We start from the raw sequence: 23,720 nt of genomic DNA, 5'->3' as shown, positions 1-23,720 counted from the left end.
GGGTTCTTCAATCCATCACTTCTCGCCATGTCGATACTAGTAAGAATGCTTATTACAATCGAGCAAAGGCATTTTTCACGAAAGAAAATATATATGATTTCGTCGTCGCTTACTTCGATGGCACCGTTCGTCCACGATCGCGAATTGTCTTGAAATCCTTCTTCGACCTTTCCTCCACCTCTACACCTTTACTTTTAACGATGCTATTGATGGGAGCTATTTGCGCAGGATTCAAGGACGCGAAATACAACGCTATAGAATACGCGGATAAGGCGGAGTTCATTGTATTTGACGACCCCTCATTTCAACGCCTTGTCTATCAAAAGCGAGAATCTAGATGTGATATGTTGAGGAAGAGTGATGTTGAGAGCATTCAAGCGGCAATTATGATGATTCTCATTCAAATATCCAGTCCTGATCCAGAAAGCAGACGCCGGATCCGAATTCATCGCTACCCTGCTTTGGTATCTGTCGCGCGGGCTACTGGCCTCACGCAAATAAAGAATATTTGGCATGATTCCGAAATTTCCAGTCATGAAGTATTTTTTCGAAATGAACTCAGCATTAGGTGCGGTTGAAAGATTCTTCTACTGCCAAGCAACACAAATACTGACCTAAATCAGGATGATGGCATCTATCGCCATGATTGATACGCACTTTATCATTTTCTTCAATTCCCCACCGCTCCTTTCTCCGTTCGAACTTGGCTTTGACCTTCCGGCTGAAGATGCCGGGGTAGATATCTCGGACACTTCGACTTGGGAGGAATGGATCACAAACGAAAGGAAGTATCAGCGACCTCCGCCTTTGAATCGATTTATCCAAGAGCTTTTATCCGACAACTGGGCTGGAAAGGAAGACACGCGCTTCCAGAATTTGAACATATTTGCTCTGTTCATCGTTATATCAAGTATGACTCATGCTTTTACTCTTAGGCGGGGCTTGTGCGATTTGAAGCTAACTGCCTAACCCTCTCCGATCAAGAACTTTACCCCATTATATTCAATATGCGATCAAGCTTGCTTAGGACGGATGATCAAGTCAGTCAAATTGAAAGAGCTCTTTCGCGATGGCTAGAATTATGGGAACATTTAAAGTCCCGCTTGACAGAAGAAGAGATGTATCGATCTGGTTTCATGATTCACGCACCGGATTTAGTAGTCTTTGCCAGACTCTTACTTCGAAGACCGCTAGCCGAGGCCAATGATATTGCAAAAGACTCGATGGCACATATACATGAGCTTTTAAAAGGGCCTTCGGACTAATGCAGGAAAGAATTTTTCAAGGTTTCGGAATATTAAGGAGAGAGAACATGAAGATAAGCGACGGTGGTGATATTGGGATGAAGCTATCTGAGGTTGTCTACATTGGAACGCAGGGTGACTGAAAACACTAATACCTGAGCCATGAGGCGTCAGCACTCAATTTTCACTGACTAACGGGAATTTCATGTTTCGGTGGTCAAACACCCCGATTCACCCTATGAAGTCATTCACAGCGAAATCCATGTCAAAGCAAGCGATGCACTTGTGCTACATGCAAGAACCAACCACGTCATTCTTCCGCTGCTGTGCCTGGTGAGGCATCGACCAGTGTCCCAGATCAAATGCTTTACGCCATTGAATCCGTGCCATGTGAAAGGCATCGAAAACACGAATTTCATAACAGCCTTCGCAATAATTGGTAGAGATCCAAATGCAGTTGTTATGGAAGTCGAGTCAAAGTGTATTCCCATCGCCGGAGCAGCCAGGTAGAACGTGAAACAAGCATACAGACTTCCTGAAAGCAGAATCCCGGAAATTCGCTGCAATGCTGAGGCCGATGAAACATAGTTCCATTTGTATATTGTCATGTGTGGTGAGATAGGGCGGCGTAGTCGTTGGGCGGCGAGAGGGCTCTGGGGTGTGGTTGTGGGTGCGATTTTGTTCGTTGAGTTGCGCTTTCTTTCATAGATATTTAGCATTTCCACTCATCGTTCTATTGATTAAAGGGCCAGTTAGCCTGTCACGTACTGGAAATTCAAAACATGCAGCCTTCGCATTTCCACAAGCCTCGTTCCGGTGTGTCGAGCTACGGCGCGCGCAAGGTACTGAGAAGCTATAGAAAACGAACGTTAGAAGTCATTTCGAGATAATATATGACACTGTAGAACTTGCCAATGATCATTTTCTATAAATGGGAGAAAATTTATTAAAGAATTTAATGCCATGAGACCATCAACAGAGACAAATATGACATTTACTACGAGTAGACTCCATTGGAAAATACCCACCGCTAGGGAAATATCCACAACAGCCCCCCCACGCCAACTTCATCTGGCATTCAGTAAATCTCCACCTTGATATTTGATTTACTGACTCGGAGGGTACCGCGTTAGGTCACACTTCTTTGAATTTTTTTTCGTGAAATCGGCAATTGTCCATTTGTTATCTTACAAAAAAGGAAAAAGAAAACCAGCGCCGAAACCCCAAAAGAACTCGCAAGATGTACTCGCCCCATCTCGATATGTTACTATACACCAACAAACACATTTAAATTTTTCTGAAGCTCCTCAGGGACCCAAAGGTTCCTAACAGTGCTTCCGGCGGAGGTCTTTTTCTATGGCCAGCTCTGCTTGCAGCCCCCGGATATCTGCGCAGTCCGCCTCCCGATCATCCTGGAGTGCGGTGATCTCAACTTTGTACTTTCGCTGAAGCTTGTCATATTTTTGCTGCAATGCAATGATCAATTGAATCAATCGACCATCCTATTGCTCGCCAGTACTGTCCGCACAATAACTATATGATTCACGTACGTGGCGAAAAACGGCACGCCATGCGCTTCGATCACCAGCAGAGGGTCCATGGGCACTGGTCGAGTGTGATGTTGGAGGTCTTGCGGTATAAGACAAAGCAAAACTCGGCGAGTTGTTCCATGGACAGAAGTATCAACATGATGATTGATGCCAATTCGATCAAGACCAAGAGGAGGAGGGTCGCTATCCAGCCGCGGTGCTCACGAGCGCAAATTCGGCAATTTTTTGTTGTGCAATCAGCCACGTGAAGGTCTATGCGGCTTTGACTTCGTCTCCAAGTCCCAGCTAAATAGTCGTCCGATTTCGACCGCAATACCGGTACAAACTGTCATCAGGATCCCTATCTCCGAGTCGGAGGATCCCATTGACCGTCCGGGGAAGCATCAGTGCTTGAAAGCAATAGTATCGGATGCAATTCCACTGGCATATTCCGGCGCTCTTATCCTCCAGCAGATCATATGTGTTTTGGGCTGCTACCTATTTGGGTGTCATTTGTTTCGAGGCTCGGGAGCTTCTGTTATCTCTGCATACCTCGTTAGTAGGCATCTTGAGAATATCTCGGGAGGCTTACTGAATGTTGTGACAAGTGGAAGATTGATCGAGAAGTAGCATTTGGTCAACTTGGTGTTTGCAGTCAAATATGAGTCTAATTCTAAGTTCAGATTCTACTCGAGAAATGAGGAGAATGGGAGATGTCTTATGTTTTGGCTTGCTAACAAGAGGGAGGGGACGACCATCTCAATAAACAACCCCGTTTGAACTTGAAAAAAAAAGAACTGGGAGAAGGAGCCGAGAACAGGCAATCGCAGTCCGGTTGGTTCTACTTAAATGATACCATACTAGTACAACTAGTATTAGTACTTACTAGTAGCTCTATGTTAAGGTTACCCTTTCCGTCTTCCGAGTTTCTTTGTAACCTCTGGCAGATCAATATCGCAATCCGGTAGGTGGGATGCCTGTGTGACTATTATCCCGGGTCCACCATTAATCATTTCGTAATAAAACTGTTCAAGTTCTTCACGCGTGTGTCGGCGTGGCTGCTTCTGTTGTCCTTTGGCTTGGATACCGTTATCCTCCTTGTTGACTTGTGGTTGATCAGCATACGGCTGACCTTGCGCCTGGGGTTGTCCTTCGTGACCAATACGGCCCTTGGAGGGGGGCTGAATATCGGCCATCTCGACTTCCGATTTATTCTGTAGATCAGACGAGAGAAAGAAATGGTCCTCTTCGGAGCCTCTGGTGAGTATCGGAGAGTCTGTGAGTGCGGGATGCTCGTGGGAGCTTTCACGACTTGAATACTCAACGTGAAGTACGCTTTTCACGATGAAGTCTTGAAGAGAATACGGTCTCGTGGCCGCAAGTGCTAGATGTTATTTGTTGCCCCTTTTGAGACCTTGACGATATCCTCTGCGCTTTGGCAGGACTGAGATGCATCTCTTGGCGAAGTGAGGCGAGGCAGGGTGTTGCAACGGATAGTTTGGTCTTCCTTGGAAATACGCGAGAGGATTGCGGAGTGAAAGCACCGCGACAGACCGTCTCCAAAGGCTATATTCGAGAAGCGGGGAAAGTAGCTTGTTTGAGCTGTAGGGTCTCGCGACACTTGTTGTGTACGCGCGAGCGAGCAGAGCTAGTAATGGTTTGCTTATGGAGGGGGGTTGGAAAGCCTCACTAGAAACACCGGGCCATAAGCTGCTAAGAGGTCTTGAGTGCTGCTATGACAGATCATGCGGGATAAACGTAGACGTTGCAACAGATCGTGATTGGGTGAAGCTATCTAGAATTGAAGGTGTCAGTATGTATGTATTCCAGATGTGTTTGGTTCTATTTAAAGATTTCTGCCTCAGGCAAAATCACATGATGCACCCGCATTTCACGTGACATCATTTCCCCGAAGCCGAGGGACTCCCCTGGCAAGTTCAACTTCCCCGCGAGGTTCATGTTGCACAATTCAATTCAGGACCACCTGATCTCCCCGTAGCAGGATGCAAGATGTGTTCTAGCTCTTCAATGTCGATTACCTGATCCCGCGCCAATGTCGGTCACCATTCCTCTGGAGACACTCGTTACTCCCTCTGCCGGGGGTACTCGGAGTAAACACATTCTCGAAACGACCCACGAGACGACACTCGATCAATACTCTCCTTCAAAATCCGGCAGTGGGGATGGGATAAATGGGCAGGTCGAGTTGGGGTGCCAGGTGACAGATGCTGAAAAGCACGGCCAGCCCTGTCACATGGTTCTTCCAGGAGACTTAGGTGAACACCCTCTCTTTCCACCGCTACCGTCCTACTGTCCTCCGACACCAGCTCGAAAGATGTGGTACTATGTACGAAGAACTGTCTCGTTCTTTCTCTCGCTCGGGTTCTTGACCCTCATCTTCCTCGGCGCATTGACTTGCACAGCTGCCACGGCAGTATCCGACGCGATATCTCGACTAAAGGGCCACAAGAAACCTACGGCAAGGGTCTTCGAAACCGAGGAGCATATTCGCAGATTGGCGCGAGCAGAATCAGACAAAAAGTGGGTAATCCGGCAGCAGAAGAAGCATGTGGATGAGGAGCAAGGACCCCAGGAATGCCCACCACTGGAAGGAGGCAAAGATCAGATCGTATGCGACGTCGCCTACTATGCCAGACGAGTCGGTCTCGATGTGGAATCTTTCCGAGTCCAGACCGAGGACGGCTTCATAATTACCTTGTGGCATGTGTACAACCCACAGGAGTATTCGGCGCTCTCTGCGGAGCAAAGGCGCGAACGTGGACCCTCGGTGTTTGGCGAACCGAAGAAGTTTGATTCTCCACGCGCAAATTCCAATCGGCGATATCCCGTACTTTTGATTCACGGCCTTCTTCAAAGTTCCGGTACCTACTGCACCAATGATGACGACAGCCTTGCCTTCCACCTCTGCAAATCCGGTTACGATGTATGGCTGGGAAATAACCGGTGTGGATTACACCCCGAACATACCAGCCTGTCAACCTCGGATCCGCGAATGTGGTCATGGGATATCCGACATCTCGGTACTCTCGATCTAGCAGCTCTGACCTCGCGCGTGCTCTACGAGACAGGTTTCGAAAAACTGGGCCTAGTCTGTCACTCACAGGGCACGACCCAAACGTTTGTTGCCCTTGCCAAGGAACATCGCCCCGAACTTGGAGAACGATTATCAGTATTCTGTGCTCTTGCACCGGCTGCATATGCCGGGCCTCTCGTCAGTAAATCATATTTCCGGTTCATGTCGATCATGTCGCCAGATATGTTCCGCCTCTTCTTTGGAATCCATTCTTTCATCCCACTCATGATGACTGTGCACCGAGTCGTCCACCCTAAAATATACGGAACACTCGCTTATTGGGTATTTTCGTTCCTTTTCGGCTGGTCCGATGCACGCTGGGAACGCGATCTTCGCCACCGCATGTTTCAATTCGCACCTGTCTACGTCAGTGCAGAGACCATGCGGTGGTGGCTTGGAAGCGAAAGTTTTGCAAAGCATAGATGTATTTTATCAACGACGGATGAGATGGAAAATGATCGTCAATGTGGTAGGAAAACCGGCACTGACCACGGCGATGACCCCGCCGACGCTTGTCTTGGTGGCCCGAAAAATAATTCTTGGTTCGGTCCCCAAGTTCCCCCATTTGCGTTATGGATTGGTGGTTCTGATTCCCTGGTGGATGGTCGGAAGCTTCTTGATCGGTTGCAATCTGGCTCTGAGCCGCATGTGCGACTCGTTCATTCGAAGATCATTGATGAATATGAACATCTTGATGTCTTGTGGGCTATGGATGCGATTGAGAAGGTGGGCAAGGAGGTTCGCCAGGTCCTTTGGACGACTATGCCCGAGGACGCACGCAAGGTCTGCCGTGTTCCCCGTGACATCAACCAGACCCTTCTAGAAACGGAGTAATGATCGTCAAGCTTGGATTTTGACTGCATATTGATATTGCTCTCACTGTATAGCTGCTATACAATCCCTTGTACATAAATAAAGAAACCTTAAGAGGGGCCTTCAAGCTGAGGTGGTTTCTTCAACTCGACTGCCATTCGGAAGGTTCACACTACAAGCATGTAACTAGAATACGTAAGGAGCCTGAGCGGCCAAGCTTGTGCGAGAATGACGAGTGTATGTCCCATACTCTGGTATCTAGACCTAATTGTCCACCTATTTCATATCGAAGTACCGAAGCAGTCAACTCGAAGACCCGAGAACAGGAATATGACGGCTCCGGTGAGCTGCAGTATCTTTGAGCCATTGATCTGAGCCAAGATAAGGTCAACTGGAAGATATCCAAGCCTAGCCACCAAGTTTGACGCTTGAACCTCCCTTGGTCGTGACAGTGTGTCAGGAAGCGAGACCTAGACCTCCCGCATGTCAACTATGGGATCTTGAGCATATATTCCGGATACTAGGATGTCAGTGGGATGTCCAGGTGGTCACCAAAAGAAGGTCTCGGATTTCAACCAAGGAGTGTTCATGCCCAAATGGTCCCAAGTCAATGAAACCTAATTGGCATAATCTTGACTGCGTCTGGCCACCAAGAAACCAGACACTTTCACAAGACTCCCTCCCAGCATCATATCCATGACATAAATGTCATCGGTAGACAGTGTTTCCCTTGGATAGCTCGATGGTATGTTATGCCGAGGACTTTGCTAGGCCGGTAGTCCTTCCTGCCAGTTGCCAACGACATCGCGAAGTATTTGCACCGAGTAAAGTTGTCGAGCGTTATCGTTGGTTATTCTGTGACAAGACCCGACCGGGAAAAGCAGAGAGGATCTTCTGACACCGACAAGACAACCCGAAAGCAGTTCATCAAAGGTGTCAGCTTCAACTTGGAGATTTGTGCGACCGGCGAGTCGTGTTGATAAGCTCTAGCGTCTCCATTCGCATGCCCGCTGCACAAAAGTGAACCCTTTTGTGACGAGGATTATCCAGTTCGATTTGAGGACGTAGGAGGGCGGGTGGTAGGGAAAGAGCAGCTATTGAGTGGCGAGGTCGCCCCTGAGGGCCATTTAGGAAACGTTGAGAAGGCAAAAGCGACCGAATCGAAGGGGCTGGCCATCATATGGCGGTCGCAAAGTTACATTCCAGAGACTAGCATGGCCCTGCAACCTATAGTACAGTGTCAGCAGGCTTCAAATCAGCTAGAACTGGCTCTGATGGAATCATGAATGCTAGGACACTCTGTCTCACCGGGTTTTGCCCCTCTATCGTGATTCAAATAAGCCAAGCGTGAGGGTGGAGTCATTTACCCCGGATTGGATCCATCGCCCCAGATTTCCACTGTGGGCCCAACCCGCACAGCCTCTCCACACTGTCGATATGCCCACAGCCTGAAGAATGCGCGCGGGAACAACATCAAAGAGACATCCCTTTGGAACGAAAGGTCTTGCTGGTACTTATTGAATGCTAGATCAGACCATGCCTTAATCTAAAAAATTAAGCTTGTCTCCCCCGTGGTATGATTTCAGGGGAAGCAACCTATGGTCACGGAGAGGAATCGCTTGGGCGTCAAGTCGCTCAATCATGATGCACACGAGTTGGGCAATCAAGGGCGGTGCTGCATACCTGGACCAATCGTTTGTCGATGTACTCGGTACGTTATGTGAAAGATAGGCATGTGGAGGGGGAGGGTGGGTTACTCTGGACGGCATCAGCCCATCCCTGAAGATGTACCTCTTTGCCTTTCCCACTCATCTTCCTCGATCGTTCAATGCCTGGGAGAGAAATGAATGAAGGTACCATAATATAATTGTAAGACAGCCCGTATAGTGTCTTTTCCCTCGAGTGGCTACAACTCTGGGATAAATCTTTGATCTGGATTGACCTCATCGATGACTTCGCTGGCTGAAACTCTCAAGACCATCGCCACCTGAAGTACAGGGATGCCCCGGATGTCACCTCCCGCCGCTGTTAACCCAGTAAACCTTGTAAACCCCGCATTCATCTGTCATCTGATCTGTGCTATATAAGCTGTAGGGGTTGGAAACTTGGTATCTCTTTCTCTCCCTCTCATCATCAATCTCTCCACTCTACACGTTCATATCCATCGATTTCATCTCAAATCATCACTTTTCCATCATAAACCAACACCTACAACCGACAAGATGTCTGCTCCCGTTGGTCCTCTCCTTGCCTCGCTCAGAACCCTCCCAGAGCGTTCTCGCCAGGGTGTGAACAATCTTCGCCAGAGGCTGTTCCAGCAGGGTATGTCTTTGTTCCCAAAAACATCTCCATCATCACCCTCAGGACACGATAACTAACAGAACCCAGGTGAGAAGCCCAAGAGGGAAGGTAATTTCCTGCGAACCTCTTTCAGTGTCCACCGTCCTGTCTGGATCACCGCTGCCGGTGGCGCGTACACAAGTGCGGCAGCCGTCCTTCTCACCATGCGATACCTCAAACGCGCCGTTCGATAGACGTGACTGTCGAACGTGCTCACCCTCATCACTACAACACCTACTTTCACGCTACATACCCTTTCATCCACGACTTTCTTTTTTTATCTCACACGACTACTACTCACGCACCCTACTGGTTATGGATTTGAATCGGAGGATGCTAGTCGGTTCTTTCTTTTGTTTAAACCATGTCCAGTCAACTTGTATCGCCATAGATTGGCACAGACTCGGATTGGAGTTAAGGGCTACTTTACCCTGAATACGAATACAACTGTTTTGATTAAGCATCTTCCTTTAAATTTGATGCAGCAGTAATGATGACATCGAATGTAGAGTAATCGATAAACATCACGTAGCAGCGCAGTACCTTCAAAAGCCAAGAATGTAAATCACAACAGTCATAATAAAAGCCCGATTGAGTCATTCCTCTCGATTCCGTCAAAAGTAGTGCGCTTGCGTGATGTTCGAAATCGCAGTGCGAGGACAGTATCTAGAACATTCGCTATCGTCGGCCTTGGTTTCTTTGTTCATCAATAACTATGCACATCATGATCATGCTACATATACATAATCAGCCCATCTTGACGAATCCAAGTCCATCCGGAGCCCAGACTTGCAACTCAGACTAACTGAAACGAAAACATCAAGGGGGAATGCGAGCCAGGTCCTCGATGGCCCCGTGGCAGTGTAACAAAGTAGCCCTAGTCTTGAAAGAAGTCGGTGCAGAACCCGCCCCGCCCCCAGCGCTTCCAGACTAGGCATCTTCGCAGACGACCTATCACACCACGCTACTTACTCAGTGCGTCGTCATTAATGTCAAGCTATGACCTCATGAGTCTAGCGTATGCCCAAGATGGCATATTTTGTTTTCATTGTGTTAGAAAGACAGGCACTAGCATCTTGGCAACCCCGCACTGTGCGATCGTATCTTATTAGCCTTCCTCACGGATGAGTCTGGCAAATCGAATGGCTCAGGGGATATTACAGTACATTAATTAGAGGAGAATGATTGCAATGAAAGGGGTGCTCTCTGAGATGCAGTGTGGGAGGGGTAATCGGTCTGAGCGCAGGGCGGAGAGATGCTTTCGTCACCTTAGGGTCACCTTAGGGGTTAATTTGGGCGACTGGCAGATCTGGAATGGGGGTTATTGCATGTTAATTTCCATTATAGTACTAGCGCACCTAATGCCTTCGCTGGGTGAAAATACAATATTAGCCTCAACGTCCTCGCTATTGTGACGCGCAAGGCCGAGTCTAATAGACAAGCTTAAAACAATGACAGAGGTTACTAGTATTTCCTGGTAGCCGTATGAGCAGGAGCTCAGACATTGAATTGTTTAATTCTACCTGTGATGTTGAAGAGCGTATCAATTCGACCGTGCCAAACTCACAAGTTTGTGTATGATCAAGTACACAATCGTTTGCTGTTTTGTGCCATCTAAGAGAGCGCCAAAAAAGCAATTTATCAATACAATTGATATTATTGAAATATATTTACCTATATATATTGCGTGCCTTGGCAAATCAGGAGGTTACGGCAAGAATTCCAACATAATTCTGTCGTCCAATTAAGTCCATAATGAAGCCTAGTTTCGGGTTAGAGAGGAACTTCGTCAAATCAACTACTAACATAATCCCCCATGGACAAAACGACATTCTCTTCAGGTTGTTAGTGGCATATTCAGTTCTATTGCAAATTATCTTGATGTTCAATATTTTATTAGTAATGACGACTCGGACATTTCAGGCTATCGCAAAGGTCGACCACTTCATCGATAGTGGATTCCAAAGAACAACTAGTACATACCTAGATAGTCTAGAGTGGAGCCAAGTGATTATAAATAAAATTACCGGTACTTAAACGAGTGCAGCAGATTTGCATAAAAGCACTATGTCTGTTGCAAGAATAGAACAACTTGGCTACATCTCTAGCTTTACCTACAGATGCTTGTTTTGAGTGACTTTGAGGTCGATCGCAAGTCGACTTGCCAGGCAGGAAATTTCTAGAGATAGTATTGTAATTCATTTAATTCGCATTCCGTACCTATCGCACTTCTTACCCAACACAACAAACCTCAGGGGTCGGAGCCGTGATTAATTTCTAACCTCAGCTCCAGCCTTGCGACCGGCATGATATGCAGCCAAGTCTTCCACCTTGACTATACAGCGTGTCGCCATGCTATCCATTTTCACCTTCGCTGTAAAGGGCATCACGTCTATGTATAGACTGGTTTAAGCCAGGCAAATCGATGATCACACTAGATTGGATATAGAAACATCCCCGCCTGCCTCCAAAGGCTTAATTCGCGATCTAGTGTTTTTAATTGTCGGTGATCGAAGATTTTCATAATCACCTAATGACATGGGCGAGGTTAGTGGTCCTTTATAGATGAAGGAAATGTGGAATGGTAAATTAAGGCCTTGTTTTAATTTTCTACAATTTTAGTAGCATAGTGCGACAGGGCTGAGATGCTGTTAAGCTCAGTGAGGGGTTGCGGGATCTCCGGGACGCCATATTCTAAATTTATCTCCTGGAAGCTATCTGGATGCAACGTACGCCCCTCTTCATGTAAAGCTCTCATTCTATACACCCCTAAACAAGCTAGAAAAAACACTCTCGAGGATCGACCCCTACAGCAACATCTTTAAGTGGTGGACATATTTCCTATTCAACTAGACCCTCAAGCCACCTTCCAGTTCGGTTCCCAAGAGTAGTCGATCCGGCTAAAATCTTCAATGTTTTTGATGTCAAAGCGCTCTCTATAGGGCTGTATTATATGATATTCCCCTCACGCGGAGAGGGGCACGTGGATACTGAGAAGACGCAAGTGGGGGATCGGGGGACCTTCGAAGCCTGTCGCTAAGCTTCTGCCGTCCCACTTAAAATACCCGAGAAAGCTAGCTAGACAGTTGCTTGATTTTCTGCGGCCGTAATTGGATATCTTGGCTAGCATTAAAATCTTGCTTGTACATTGCGGTTTCTATACACAAGTACCTACTTCGCTTAACTGACGGCTTTTCTACGTTTCTGACGAATTGGACGATCGTCATGAGATTCCTACTCGAGAATTCAATATTCAATAGTCACCAGATAACTTTTTTTCCCGATTATTGTGCCATGGAGATTGCTGCGTTAAGACTGTTTCTCAATTTTGGAGTGCCATTGATTGGCCCGGATTCCACGGTACCTGGTGGGTCCTACTGTTGACTTTGATCGAGGACCCATTTTTAGAGCCACGTCATTTGCGGGCCAAATGATTAAGCTAACCTCCTCTTCGGCACAAGCGGTGGCTTTACTCCGGCTTTGATCAATCGCAGATCAGTATTCCGAAACACCGAACTTCCTGGTTGCCGGAATGAGAATGGTTGTTTCTAACCATTATACCAGCTGCACCAGGAAGCTGCATATAAAAGATTATAAGTGCAGGCTGCAAAGTTGAACTGCAGCTATATTGGATTGTTCCGTTTTCGTCAATTCTGACCGACTAGTCTAATTTTTATACTTGGTAGCTAAGATACCACTGTCTACTTTCCTATGACAGGGATGATGACTTAAAGTGGGGATAGCTGCACGGGCAAAGATACTATCCCCGATTCATAGCATCTCCGGTCTATATCCCTGCTCGTTATTCTGCTCTATTTCTTATTGCGTCCTAGTCGAGAGGAGCTATGGACCTACTGGATACTTCTTGAAGCCTAGCTTTATCACGCGGTCCCCTCGCGAGGGGAACTTGGTGAATCTCCAAAAACTTGTACTGTTAGGTCTGGATTCGGATGAGGGGATGCAGATCCGTATAGCCATGGGTTTGTCCTAGGTGAAGTTTTGTGTGCTGGGAATCAAATATATAAAAGCCGACATAACCCAGCCCTGGAGTGTCTTTCGTTTCATTCATAATTGACGGGCTTGTCATCAATCAGAACGGGCTGCAAAACTCCAGCTTGCGGCTCTGCCACCATGAAGCTCCAATTTTCGTCTTCTGTTGCTTCTCTGCTTTTAATCCTTCTTCCACTATCCTATGCATTCCCTGCACGCCGAGCAGATGAATCAGCGAGCAACCCTGGCTTGAAAGGATCTAAGACCCTGATCGGGTACTCGCCTTCTGAAAAGGTCGGCAGCACGACGACTCCCGACATCAAGTACAGCCTCCTCCCTGGGCAAACCAATGATCCCGACATCGGCACTTGGCTCGACTTCTCGAAAGTTGATAATCCGCAGCCAATTCGGGGAGATACAGGAGGAGATGATCCTGGTCCACGTGAGTGAAGAAGCTGCTATTTTAAAATATGACACTCATCATTTCCCAGGAAACTTGAACTACGATAGGATTCACAGTGACAAACTTGCTCCTCCCGGCACAGACCACGGAGCAACCATCAATGCACAGTGGCCCATGGGTAGGTTCTCCTTTGGCAACAATGATAACATATACTAATTCATGACATAGGTCTCAGTCACAATCGGTTAGGCTTCAATTCCTATCAAATTTGGCCATGCTAACATTTTTAGGCTTGGAATCGATAATGCTGGCTGGGCTCGCCAAGAGAATACTGTCGTGATGCCGGCTGCTACCGAGATGGGTAAGGAAATTCTTAGCTCGGTTTTATTTTAGCTCTCTAATCAATATTCAAAAGCCGGTGTCGATATGCGCCTGGAACCTGCCGCATACCGAGAACTCCATTGGCACGTTGCTAGTGAATGGTCTCTCATTTTGAATGGATCTTGCCGCATCCAGGTATGCACTATATATTTTGAGATTTACTAAATAATGTGGATTAACCAACTTCGCAGGCTGTGAACGAGAATGGCGAGACTTTTGTCGATGACCTTACTGCGGGAGATGTCTGGTTCTTCCCACCGTAAGTCCCAAAAACCACGAGAGTCCAAAGCCCATACATTGACCAATTTATTTCTAGAGGAATCCCTCATTCAATCCAAGCATTGGACGATGGGGTCGAGTTCCTCCTTGTCTTTGACGATGGTGGCTTCAATGAAGACAATACCTTCCTCGCCACCGAGGTCTTCCTTCATAGTCCCGTACGTACCTGAAAGTCTAACTATTGGTTGAATCAACAACTGACAGCCCTTACAGAAGGAAGTCCTGGCCAAAAACCTCGGAGTTTCAATCGCTGATTTTGAAGATATTCCTGATGATGAGCTCTATATTTTCAAGGGTACACCAGCACCTAAAGATATTGAGGAGCAAAACGTGACTACATCTTCCGGGGTTGTCCCTCGAACCAAAAGCTATTCGTACCACTTTTCTGAACAAGAACCTCATGAGGTTGCCGGAGGCTCCGTTAAGATTGTGGACCCATCAACCTTCCCCCTCGCCAGCAACTTCTCCGCGGCCGTCGTTACTGTTCACCCTGGAGGTATGCGTGAGATCCATTGGCACCCGTCCAGCGACGAATGGACCTTTTTCATTAAAGGACAGGGTCGGGCAACCATCTTCACTGCCCCAGAAGCCGCGAATACCTTTGACTTCATGGCAGGTGATGTTGGGTACTTCCCCCAGTCAAATAGTCACTATATTGAGAACACTGGTCAGGAGGATCTGGTATTCCTTGAAGTTTTGCAGGCGTCGGAATTCACAGGTATGGTTGATTTAACTCCCTTGGTGGGGCAAATTTGCTAAATATTTCCTAGATGTTGCTCTCGGCCAATGGATTGCATCCACTCCCAAGCAGATCATCTCCGACACTTTGAAGTTGAGTGACAGCACATTGAGCAAGTTGAAGACTGAAAAGCAATATGTTGTTGCTGGCTCGACTAGTGACGAATGAGAGGTTCTGAGCCGATGGCTGAACCATTCTGTATCTCCAATCGCAGATCGCATCATTTGTGCATATCTTCATGCTTTAATATCAAGGTGGCAACAGAAAATAGTACTTCGTTCGAAATAAACATCCGTTAGTGTAGCGACATTGACCTGGCAATTCAATCTTTGTCTTGAGATAACAATGTTGATACTAGTAGTAAGACATGAGTTTTTTTGATGTAAATATCGCTTTCAAATTATATAAAAAATTGAAGAGAGAAGGTACTGTCACCCATGGATATAATAAACAAATAAAATCGATCAAGTACAAAAGGCACCACCCTGGCCCTTGGCCCCACAGTAGCTTTCTTCAAAGTCTCATCTCAAACTTTATACGGAGGAGGGAGATCTTCCGAGAGATCGGAATCCTCGCTCTCAGCGCTCTCGGCTGAATCGATTCGATCCAAATCGTGAACTGGTAGCGGGCCCTTTGATTTAGAATCGAGCTCCGGTATAGCAGTGATGTTTGAAGATGGCCCGGCATCACGACTCGACTGTAGACGGCAAACGTTAGCACCACTTAGAGAAATGACATATAAACAGGTAATACCCACAGTCAGACGTGGATCATCTTTTCGAATCGCGACGGGTTCTTTATCTCCAACCTTCCCGATAAGCTGACCCCTTTTCCACACTCCATATTTAAGAACCATGCCCTCGAAAGAGGACCGAGAAATTATACAATCCTCCACATCACAATTCTTGACTTTAGCCCTTCTGAGTTGACTGTGCGAGATGGTTGATCCCGTCACAGTACTAGTCGTGATGGTACTCGCATCTCGGACCGTGGAAGTTTTGATGGTACTTCGATGTGCGGAACTCTTTTCAAGAAGCGTACTTTCTGTCACCTCACTGCGCTTAACCGAAGTCACGCTGTGGAAGTGAGACTTCTTCCCTGTTGCGCGAGATGCTGAGCCCACCTGCACCAAGACGCAGTCGTCAAAGGTGCTACGCTTCACGTAGGAGCTAGTAACGGCACAGTTGCGCAGATTGCTGCGCGTGATAGTATTATCATCGTTGGTTGTGATATTGCCACCATATTGGGCTGCCTGTTGAAAGTTGTTATCCATCTTTATCTGTTCGCCTCTGAGAGCAGTTGCCGTTGTTCAAAGTCTGCGCTTGATCAATGCTGAAAGTTGAAGTCAGAGGAATGCGGACAGGATATATGGGCCGGTGGGGCTGAGAATACGAGAAGCTTGCCAAGGTGGAACTCGGCTGCCTGGACTCTCGAGGTGTCAGCACCAGCTCGGCAGGACTGGTTGTCGTTATATCCGACGAGGTTAATTTGCACGACCCATGCCGGTCATGACGAAGGGAATGGTTAAATAGAGGGGAATATGAGTGGTTACTGATATGCACGGAGGTGGTGCAGGGAGGCGGGGAGAAGTGGATGGTGTCGTCTGCAGCACTGATGCCTGAGGCCTCAACGCTATTTTTTGTTCTCTCGAGCATTTTACGATTAATTTCCTAACAACAAATTCTCCATTCTATAATGACGCCCGGGAGATCGCATCTGGAAGGGATGCATTTCAAGTCCCATTATATTATATACCATAGCATCAGGAGCGGGTTGTAGATAAAAGAATACTATCAAATTCAGGCTTCATGGGAACAATCTAGCGTCGCATCTGCTACTACAGTGGTGTTGCAAAAGTTTGAAACCCCTTGATTACCGCCTGATCCCTCTCTTCCGAAGGGAACAAGTAGGTACCTGACATGGCATAGAGTGTCTAATCTATTCCATGATCTTGGGGACTAGTAGCTATTAGTTTGCCATTAAAAGGCGTTTGCAAACTTTTGCAATGCCACGGTAGTTGGCTCGTAATATCGGGACATTCGAAACATCTCAAGATAGTATCATGATTGGTCTAGTGCACATTCTGAATCTGTAGGGTTTCGAAAAACTTATGGGTGTATGTTGAAGCTTTTAGTAACAAGTTTTACGGGATATATCAATATTCTAACTCTACTAGCAGTACACACTAACTATATAACCTTGAAAGATTCTTCTGCCAGGTATCGCACAAAGAACACACGCTAAGTAAACATATTTGTACATCTCATCAGTTACATAAATTCGTTTATATCCTCAATGGGTCATGACTCGAGCTCATGAGTTAATCGAGGACTTGCGCCGTGGCAAGTTCTGCAGCATCTGTTTTAGCTGCTTCAGAGGTGTGGGCTTCGTCAAAAATTCGTTTACGCCGCTGATCGCCGCCTCCTGCTGCGTCTCAGCGGATAGGAACGCAGTCAAAATAATAATGATGCTCGGATCCAATTTGCCCATCTTCTCGAAATGGCGCATTTCGCGAGTTGCTGAAAGCCCGTCCATGATGGGCATCGATATGTCTAGGCAAAAGTTAGGAGAAAGCGGTAGAGATAAGTCTTGCTTAACATACCCATGATAACTGCATCAAATCTCTTAGCCTTGTACTTGTTCAATGCTTCGAGGCCATTGACGGCGGTTTCATAAGGTAGTTTCGCGTTCTTGACGCATGCCTCGATGATCTGAACATACTTTGTTAGCCCTATTCAAAATCGTCATATGGTCCATGCGTACCTTCAGATTCACTGGGTTATCTTCGACGAGAAGTACAATTGGTCTATCATCTGGGAGTGCGCCAGAATCATCCCCGTTGCGGGCCTTATCCATTTCTGGGTCCGTCGAACCCAAGTTGTTGAGGCTCATTCCAGAGATTTGTTGAATCTCGTGACTCTCAACAAGCGGTGGGGATATAGAATCTTCATCAAACTCAATCCCTTCATTGTCGAGGCAATAACTGAAGACCTTCTCTAAGGTTTTGGGGCTCACTCTGATGTAGATATAATGTTAGCCTCATAGAATAAATCACGTAATGCCTCGTCGTCACTTACGGCTGTGAGAGGAAAATCGCCCGATCTTGTGAATTCTCCTTCACCACTTTCCAGTTACCTGTATGGCCACTCAACACTATCAACGGGTATGCGTGCTTGGGTTCTATTGACTGTCGGATGTCAGAGTTCTCAGGACTATGAGCGAAAGTCCGATATTCATGTTCAGTGACAATCAGGAAATCGGGGCGCTTTTGCCGCAACTCGCTTTGGTCCAGAACTTCCAGATCAAACCAATCTCGCACCATCCGAGTCAAACTAGATCGAATATCACTAAAGACTTGCTGCTTGATGCCAAGATCACTTCTTTCAAAGCTCTTTGTGAAAAATGAAACACTCTTTCCCTTCAGGCGTTTTTGCAGGCCAAGGAACGGACATTTTGATGCGGGAATCGACTCAGGTCCAGAAATGGGAAGAATAACGTCAACCTCCGTTCCTTCGCCTACTTTGCTCCGAATCTTAATTTTTCCATTGAGTGATTTGACAATCTGGTGTACAAGACTCAGACCTACCCCAAGACCTGGTGACTGAGTATCCTCTTGAATGAAGGGAGTGTAGAGATCGTGGAGCAGATAATCCTGCGATATGCCCCGTCCAGAATCAGCAATAGTGATCCGAACAGCCGGTACTGGGTTTTCACCGTGTACGCTAATGGTATCTCGCTTCATGAAGAGACTGACGTAGCCTGCCTCGGTATATTTCAGGGCATTTCCGAACAAATCCATGACTATCCGGCGCCATGCGCCGGCATAGACTGTGAAATGCCAGTTTTCTTGCCACTCGATATCAACTACCGTCAGCAGTCGAGATCGATCGTCTCCATTCTCAGACATTTGGGAAGATTTGCGATCTCGTTTCCGTGATCCGGGTGCATAATTTTCCTCTCTGTCTAAGAACTCGCGTCCGGCGATTAAACCTTCGACAACTTCTTGCACCAGAGAGCTGAGGTTTTGGTCTTGTATGACACCAGGAACTGCTGCTTTTGCTTTCGAGCGGTTTGTTTTCCCTTCCTCTCCGCCACTGCCCCGGGGCTGCGTCAAGGTATTTATTTTGGCGTAGTCCAGCAGGTGATTGAGTGTATCAAGCAAAGTCCGACCACAGCTGTGGACTGTTTCGACAAGCCCCCTTTGGGAGTAAGTGCTGACCGATTCCTGCAGTAGCTCAATGGTACCGAGCACTCCATGCAGTGGAGAGCGTAGCTCATGCGAGATAGACGATATGAAAGCCCCTTTTGCTCGATCGGCAGCTTCCAAATCCATTTTAGACACTTCGGCCATCACGCTGTTGCTAAAAGCAGCCATGTATGTCAGGTCTTTTGGTTCCGATAAAACTCGTCCAGGGTCATTAGTCCAAACCAGGTTCACGGTAAACCATCGACTTCGCTGGAAGTCCCAAACTGGATAGATACCAATACATCTGGCATCTGGCAACGCCCTGTGGAGGTACTTGATGTCCATGGTTTCTTGGCGGATATCCTTTTCTTGAGGGGATCCTTCGGCAACTTTCTTTCCACCAACGAAATAGGCTTGACTCACATCATCCGCCAAGCCTTCATAGCTCACTGCGATAGTTCCATCATCCTCGATGTGGAAAATCTTTCCGCGGGGGTACCTTTCAATGAGATGGCTAATGAAGGCACCCGGCAAAGAAATATAGTGTCGTGCTTGCTGATCAATATCCTCCCTCGAGGCTGATGATGATGTTGAATATCCTAAGACCAAACTCTTAGGCCCGGAATTCTCGGCTCCCATGGATTCCCAGTGGGTTTGCGTCTCATAATCGATCTCGAAATCACGGGGGTCGCTATCGCTTTTCTCATCTGGGGGACCGATCATCTGACGTCGAGCATACACATTTGCATCAAGAAACGTGGCCCCTTCCACATCTAACGCCTGATTCATCAAGCGCGAAGCCCGGTCAAGTATGCGTTGGACGCTAGATGGAGCTAGCTTCTCCTGCAGATGGCTTGTGGTGGGCGAGAGAGGCGGTCGCTGCTTATTTTCCTCCTTCTCCTCTGATCCTCTCAGCTTGCTCTCGTCGCGTTTGAATTCCTGGATAGGAGATCGACTCCTACTGCTTTTTGAGCCTTCATCCACGGTCTGGCTCTTTGTAGAGCTCGTGATTTCTGCAATTCTTCCCCTCCGGCTTTTTCCCTGGCCATTGTACTGATTGTTCGTGTGATCAGGCCGGGATTCTTCCAACACCGGCTTTTCTGGGGTATTAGAGATGACCACTGAGAGCTGAAAGCTTTCTAGCTTTTGATTTATTTCGGCAAGCTGATTGTCGGCCTTGTTCTCGTTCTTGGCATGATCGCGACTGTCAATTCCTTCGGAAAGATCTGATTTCCCTTGAACGAATAACCCAAGTGCTCTGACCATTCTTTCTTCGCGGTCTTCCTCGCGCATAGCTCTCTGCGATATAAGGTGATCCATGACCGTTAGACTGAGCTCCTGTAAGAACTGTGTTTGCTCCTCGGTCATGGCCACTCTTGGCTCATCGTCCAAGACAGCAATGCTCCCGATCACATAGTCGTCGGGTGACATTATGGGGACGGAGACATAAAAACGATTATGAGGCGGGCCCGTAACCGATGCATCGAACTGAAATCGGGAATCTTGGGTAAGGTTGGGGACAACAAAAGATTCCTCTCCGTTCTTTGCAAACGTGTGCATCGCCATATTGCACATTGGTATACTTTCTCGCGGGAGCTGCTGAACGCCACGCCAAAGACTCTTGTCATCATCCTTGGCGCCACGAAGACTAAGTCGAGGAGTTGCTTCGGCCACAACATGCTGAGTAGTCCGATCGAAAAGCGAAATTAGGGCTCTTTTCGCATTCAAGCGTAAGCTTGCCAATTGAGCGAATACTGTCAGAACATTGTCGCGCGATGCATTTGGCCCATTGCCGGATGATTCTTGAGCAAACTTTTCTGATGTCGAGTAGCCCCAGTACGGGAGGTACCTTTTGCAATTGGTGAGTCACAGTAACAATCAAAAGACAAGACTAGGGAATCACACAAGTGCATTTCTCGTTCTCGAGCGGCGTCGACATTATGAGCATATTTGCGTGGGCCATCAGGGCCTCTAGTCATGCTAGGTCTCATGAACTTGGAATTTGGAGATTTTGGGGGAAATAATTGGAGGTTCGTAGTTTCGTTGCCAATCAGTGTCGTTTCGATTGTAGAAATCATCCCTGTTGAGTGACAATAATCAGCCCACCGAAAGTGGTGATGTTTGGTTTAAAGCTGAACGACAGCCATGGCGTCATAGTTTACACCGTTCAGATGAACTGGGGCACTTTTAGTTTCGGGTAGTCATTTTAGCGCGTGGACCGAGTGCCAGGGACGATTATGACCCGATCAGCCGGTTTGCTGCTCAGTTCAGTTTCTTCCCCAGACTTCCATCCCTGACGTCACGATCCACATTCCTCAAAGTGAATCGTCTTCGGTGTGCCAAAGGTGCAAAGGTGCAAAGATGCGAAAGAAAAGCTATGACAACCTTGGAAAGCAGTTGCTGGTCCGGACGTGTCGAATGCAAGACCTCGGTCGCGGCCAAGACAGACCTCATCTGCCGATCCATTTCCTTTCCCAGACGCGTAGGATTAGAAACGCGACTTGGGATGACCATATATCTCGCGAGTCATTCCATACATAGAGGATCCACCCCACAGTAGAGAAGCGTTGGTGTTAACAGTGTTGGTTAAAACCTTGGAATAACATGACCCAGCCCCATCTCTTCCACCATCTGGCTATTCTACACTGGCATGCATCATCCGGGATTCCCCGACCACGCACCAAGATTGAAATCCATATTTCCACCAAGCATCCCCTTCGTTCCCCCACTATTGAATGGTCAAAGAGAAATGGAAGAAGCTTCAGGTGTAAGAAGTATTAATATTTTCAACCTCATTTTTGGAAAACAACTTGAATTGCAACGGGTTATCGAAGAAACTGACGAGGTGAAGATAATACCTTGACCGACAATGGAGCAGAAAAAAAATATAAGCCCTGGAGATAATTAGAAATTTTCGATTGGATCTTTTTTTTGTTTTCACTCCTTTCCAAATGAAACACTCGGCGGTTAGTGCCGACCAGAGGCTACAGTGGCGTTGCAAAAGTTCGAAACCCCATGTTGCCCACCACTATCGACCGCTTTCTAATGGGAGACTGTAGCTACTTTTTTCCCTTTGGGAATGAATCCTTTTTCTTTCAAACTCGAAGCGTAGCCACTAAGCTTTCATGCATAACCTTGGCTACAAGCGCATTTCTCAAAATTCTGATCTCCAGCTTGAGCCAAGAGAAAGATGCTGACTTCGCATCTTGATAAAAAAATACCCAATAGGAAGCTACAATTGTCCCAACGTGGTTTCCCACGCCGTCGGAAAATTTCAGCGGATTTCGCGCGCTCGATACATCAACTCCGTTAGTTTCCCGCTCTTGATCCCTAGACGTATTGCACATAACCTTGCAGATCGAACGTTTCAGACCCTTGGAAATTCTCCTAACATTGCGTTAAATCTTAAATTTTCAACATCAAAATTGATAGGTAGTTCAAAATGATTCTTATTACATAAATATATAAAGTTAAAGGGCTGTGCTCCCTGAAGAATATAGACCTGCTAGTGGGTCATCCATGAGCGGAGAGAATTATCTCTCTTCCACCTGGAGTACTAGATACTGTTCGCTAGACCAGCAACTTTACTTCTTGAGAGCGGCGCAACCAAGAGCCACGGTACCACCCTGTAATCAGTTAGTCAGAATAGCTTGCTTAAATACTGGCTCGGTTTAGAAATCACGTACCAAAAGGTTAGCCTCAGTGCAGCACTGGGGTTCGGTGGTGCAGACGGAAGCCTCGTAGGGGTCGCCTGATACCGCATTAGCTATCGATATAGTGATCGTTGGTGATTCATGAATACTTACAAAGCAGACCAATGGAACCAACGATGTTGGCGGCATCAATGCCTAGGTCCTCCAGGATGGGATCCACGATGTGATCCAAGGGAGTGGTGAGGGGTACCACAGCAAAGCAGTGGGCCAACACACTCCGAAGTCTCAGACTCGTTCTCGTGTTTGCTGCCGGCCAGAGCAGCAGCGGCGTCATGAACCTTAGTCTCTGTGGAATCACCGCGGCGCATCACGTTGGAAGAGAGAGATCCTTCCATGGGAGTGGCGGCAACCACGCCGGCACCGACGAGGGAGAGGACAGAGATCATGGAGAAACGCATCTTGATGTATGAGGATGACTTGGAGTCGAAATAGAGGTTTAAAGTTGGAAGTTTCTTTGGATGATGAGATTGAGAGTGAATCAAGCGTGATCTGATACCCTGAATGCGCGAGATGTTGTCCCCTTCTTATACCCTTCGCAAAGGCCCCTGTACTTCATAGCCGAGCTTCTCAATTACTCCTATCCTCCATTTTGAATAGTAACCATGTACATACATAGGACGCCTTATCAGTCACCTTGGTGTCTTGGGTCGTCATAGTGTGAACTATAGACCAGGAGTTTCTATGACAAGAGTCAATCCCAGCGGACAAAGGATTGGCAAAAGTATAGATAGAACATTGTCCACTCGGAGAAGCACCATGAGGAGTATGTGGATCAAATGAAATTGAGAGAACGCAGGAACAATAGTGCCGCGCGGTGGCAGAGCCAGGACTTCACCCATAGATCAAATCCGTGATCGACAACCGAGGCCGGCGATGCCTGTGCTTGCCCTAAGCGACCTCCTCTTGGCCGTCGATCACTACCGGTCCAAGCGCGATCTTGGGGCAATTATGTTCGAGCATAAACTAAGAACTCCTGTCGGAACCAATAGTTAGCGGGGCTTGCATTTCC

General features: G+C 47.2%; 8 protein-coding genes across 8 annotated transcripts; 4 read left to right on the top strand and 4 right to left on the bottom strand.

The window, feature by feature from the left end:
* Positions 1-642: 642 nt before the first annotated feature.
* Positions 643-1,077, top strand: N7509_004246 (uncharacterized protein; the record flags this gene model as incomplete). Its single annotated transcript, XM_056628883.1, has 2 exons — positions 643-910; positions 1,028-1,077. 2 exons carry the CDS (start codon positions 643-645, stop codon positions 1,075-1,077), a joined length of 318 nt encoding a protein of 105 aa, XP_056491617.1.
* Positions 1,078-3,678: 2,601 nt separating this feature from the next.
* N7509_004245 (uncharacterized protein) lies at positions 3,679-3,969 on the bottom strand (the record flags this gene model as incomplete). The annotated part of the gene is made up of 1 exon (XM_056628882.1): positions 3,679-3,969. The coding sequence occupies one exon, from the start codon at positions 3,967-3,969 to the stop codon at positions 3,679-3,681; it is 291 nt and encodes a 96-aa protein (XP_056491616.1).
* An 857-nt stretch (positions 3,970-4,826) lies between these two features.
* On the top strand, positions 4,827-6,701 carry N7509_004244 (putative ab-hydrolase associated lipase; the record flags this gene model as incomplete). The annotated part of the gene is made up of 1 exon (XM_056628881.1): positions 4,827-6,701. One exon carries the CDS (start codon positions 4,827-4,829, stop codon positions 6,699-6,701), a length of 1,875 nt encoding a protein of 624 aa, XP_056491615.1.
* Positions 6,702-8,902: 2,201 nt separating this feature from the next.
* Positions 8,903-9,214, top strand: N7509_004243 (uncharacterized protein; the record flags this gene model as incomplete). Its single annotated transcript, XM_056628880.1, has 2 exons — positions 8,903-9,002; positions 9,069-9,214. 2 exons carry the CDS (start codon positions 8,903-8,905, stop codon positions 9,212-9,214), a joined length of 246 nt encoding a protein of 81 aa, XP_056491614.1.
* A 3,937-nt stretch (positions 9,215-13,151) lies between these two features.
* Positions 13,152-14,980, top strand: N7509_004242 (putative oxalate decarboxylase; the record flags this gene model as incomplete). The annotated part of the gene is made up of 9 exons (XM_056628879.1): positions 13,152-13,452; positions 13,502-13,591; positions 13,642-13,657; positions 13,704-13,774; positions 13,829-13,929; positions 13,986-14,053; positions 14,111-14,231; positions 14,287-14,791; positions 14,844-14,980. 9 exons carry the CDS (start codon positions 13,152-13,154, stop codon positions 14,978-14,980), a joined length of 1,410 nt encoding a protein of 469 aa, XP_056491613.1.
* Positions 14,981-15,338: 358 nt separating this feature from the next.
* N7509_004241 (uncharacterized protein) lies at positions 15,339-16,085 on the bottom strand (the record flags this gene model as incomplete). The annotated part of the gene is made up of 1 exon (XM_056628878.1): positions 15,339-16,085. One exon carries the CDS (start codon positions 16,083-16,085, stop codon positions 15,339-15,341), a length of 747 nt encoding a protein of 248 aa, XP_056491612.1.
* Positions 16,086-17,125: 1,040 nt separating this feature from the next.
* Positions 17,126-20,989, bottom strand: N7509_004240 (hybrid sensor histidine kinase/response regulator; the record flags this gene model as incomplete). The annotated part of the gene is made up of 5 exons (XM_056628877.1): positions 17,126-17,364; positions 17,415-17,523; positions 17,576-17,828; positions 17,890-20,847; positions 20,904-20,989. 5 exons carry the CDS (start codon positions 20,987-20,989, stop codon positions 17,126-17,128), a joined length of 3,645 nt encoding a protein of 1,214 aa, XP_056491611.1.
* A 1,593-nt stretch (positions 20,990-22,582) lies between these two features.
* Positions 22,583-23,109, bottom strand: N7509_004239 (hydrophobin family protein; the record flags this gene model as incomplete). The annotated part of the gene is made up of 4 exons (XM_056628876.1): positions 22,583-22,624; positions 22,685-22,749; positions 22,805-22,957; positions 23,010-23,109. The coding sequence occupies 4 exons, from the start codon at positions 23,107-23,109 to the stop codon at positions 22,583-22,585; spliced, it is 360 nt and encodes a 119-aa protein (XP_056491610.1).
* Positions 23,110-23,720: the final 611 nt, after the last annotated feature.

This window comes from Penicillium cosmopolitanum, assembly GCF_028827165.1.
Source record: "Penicillium cosmopolitanum strain IBT 29677 chromosome Unknown utg000005l:1.0-4006212.0:1.0-4009387.0, whole genome shotgun sequence".
Classification (NCBI taxonomy): Eukaryota; Fungi; Ascomycota; class Eurotiomycetes; order Eurotiales; family Aspergillaceae; genus Penicillium; species Penicillium cosmopolitanum.
The sequence above is the reverse complement of the archived record's forward strand: the minus strand, read 5'-3'. Positions and strand labels throughout refer to the sequence as shown.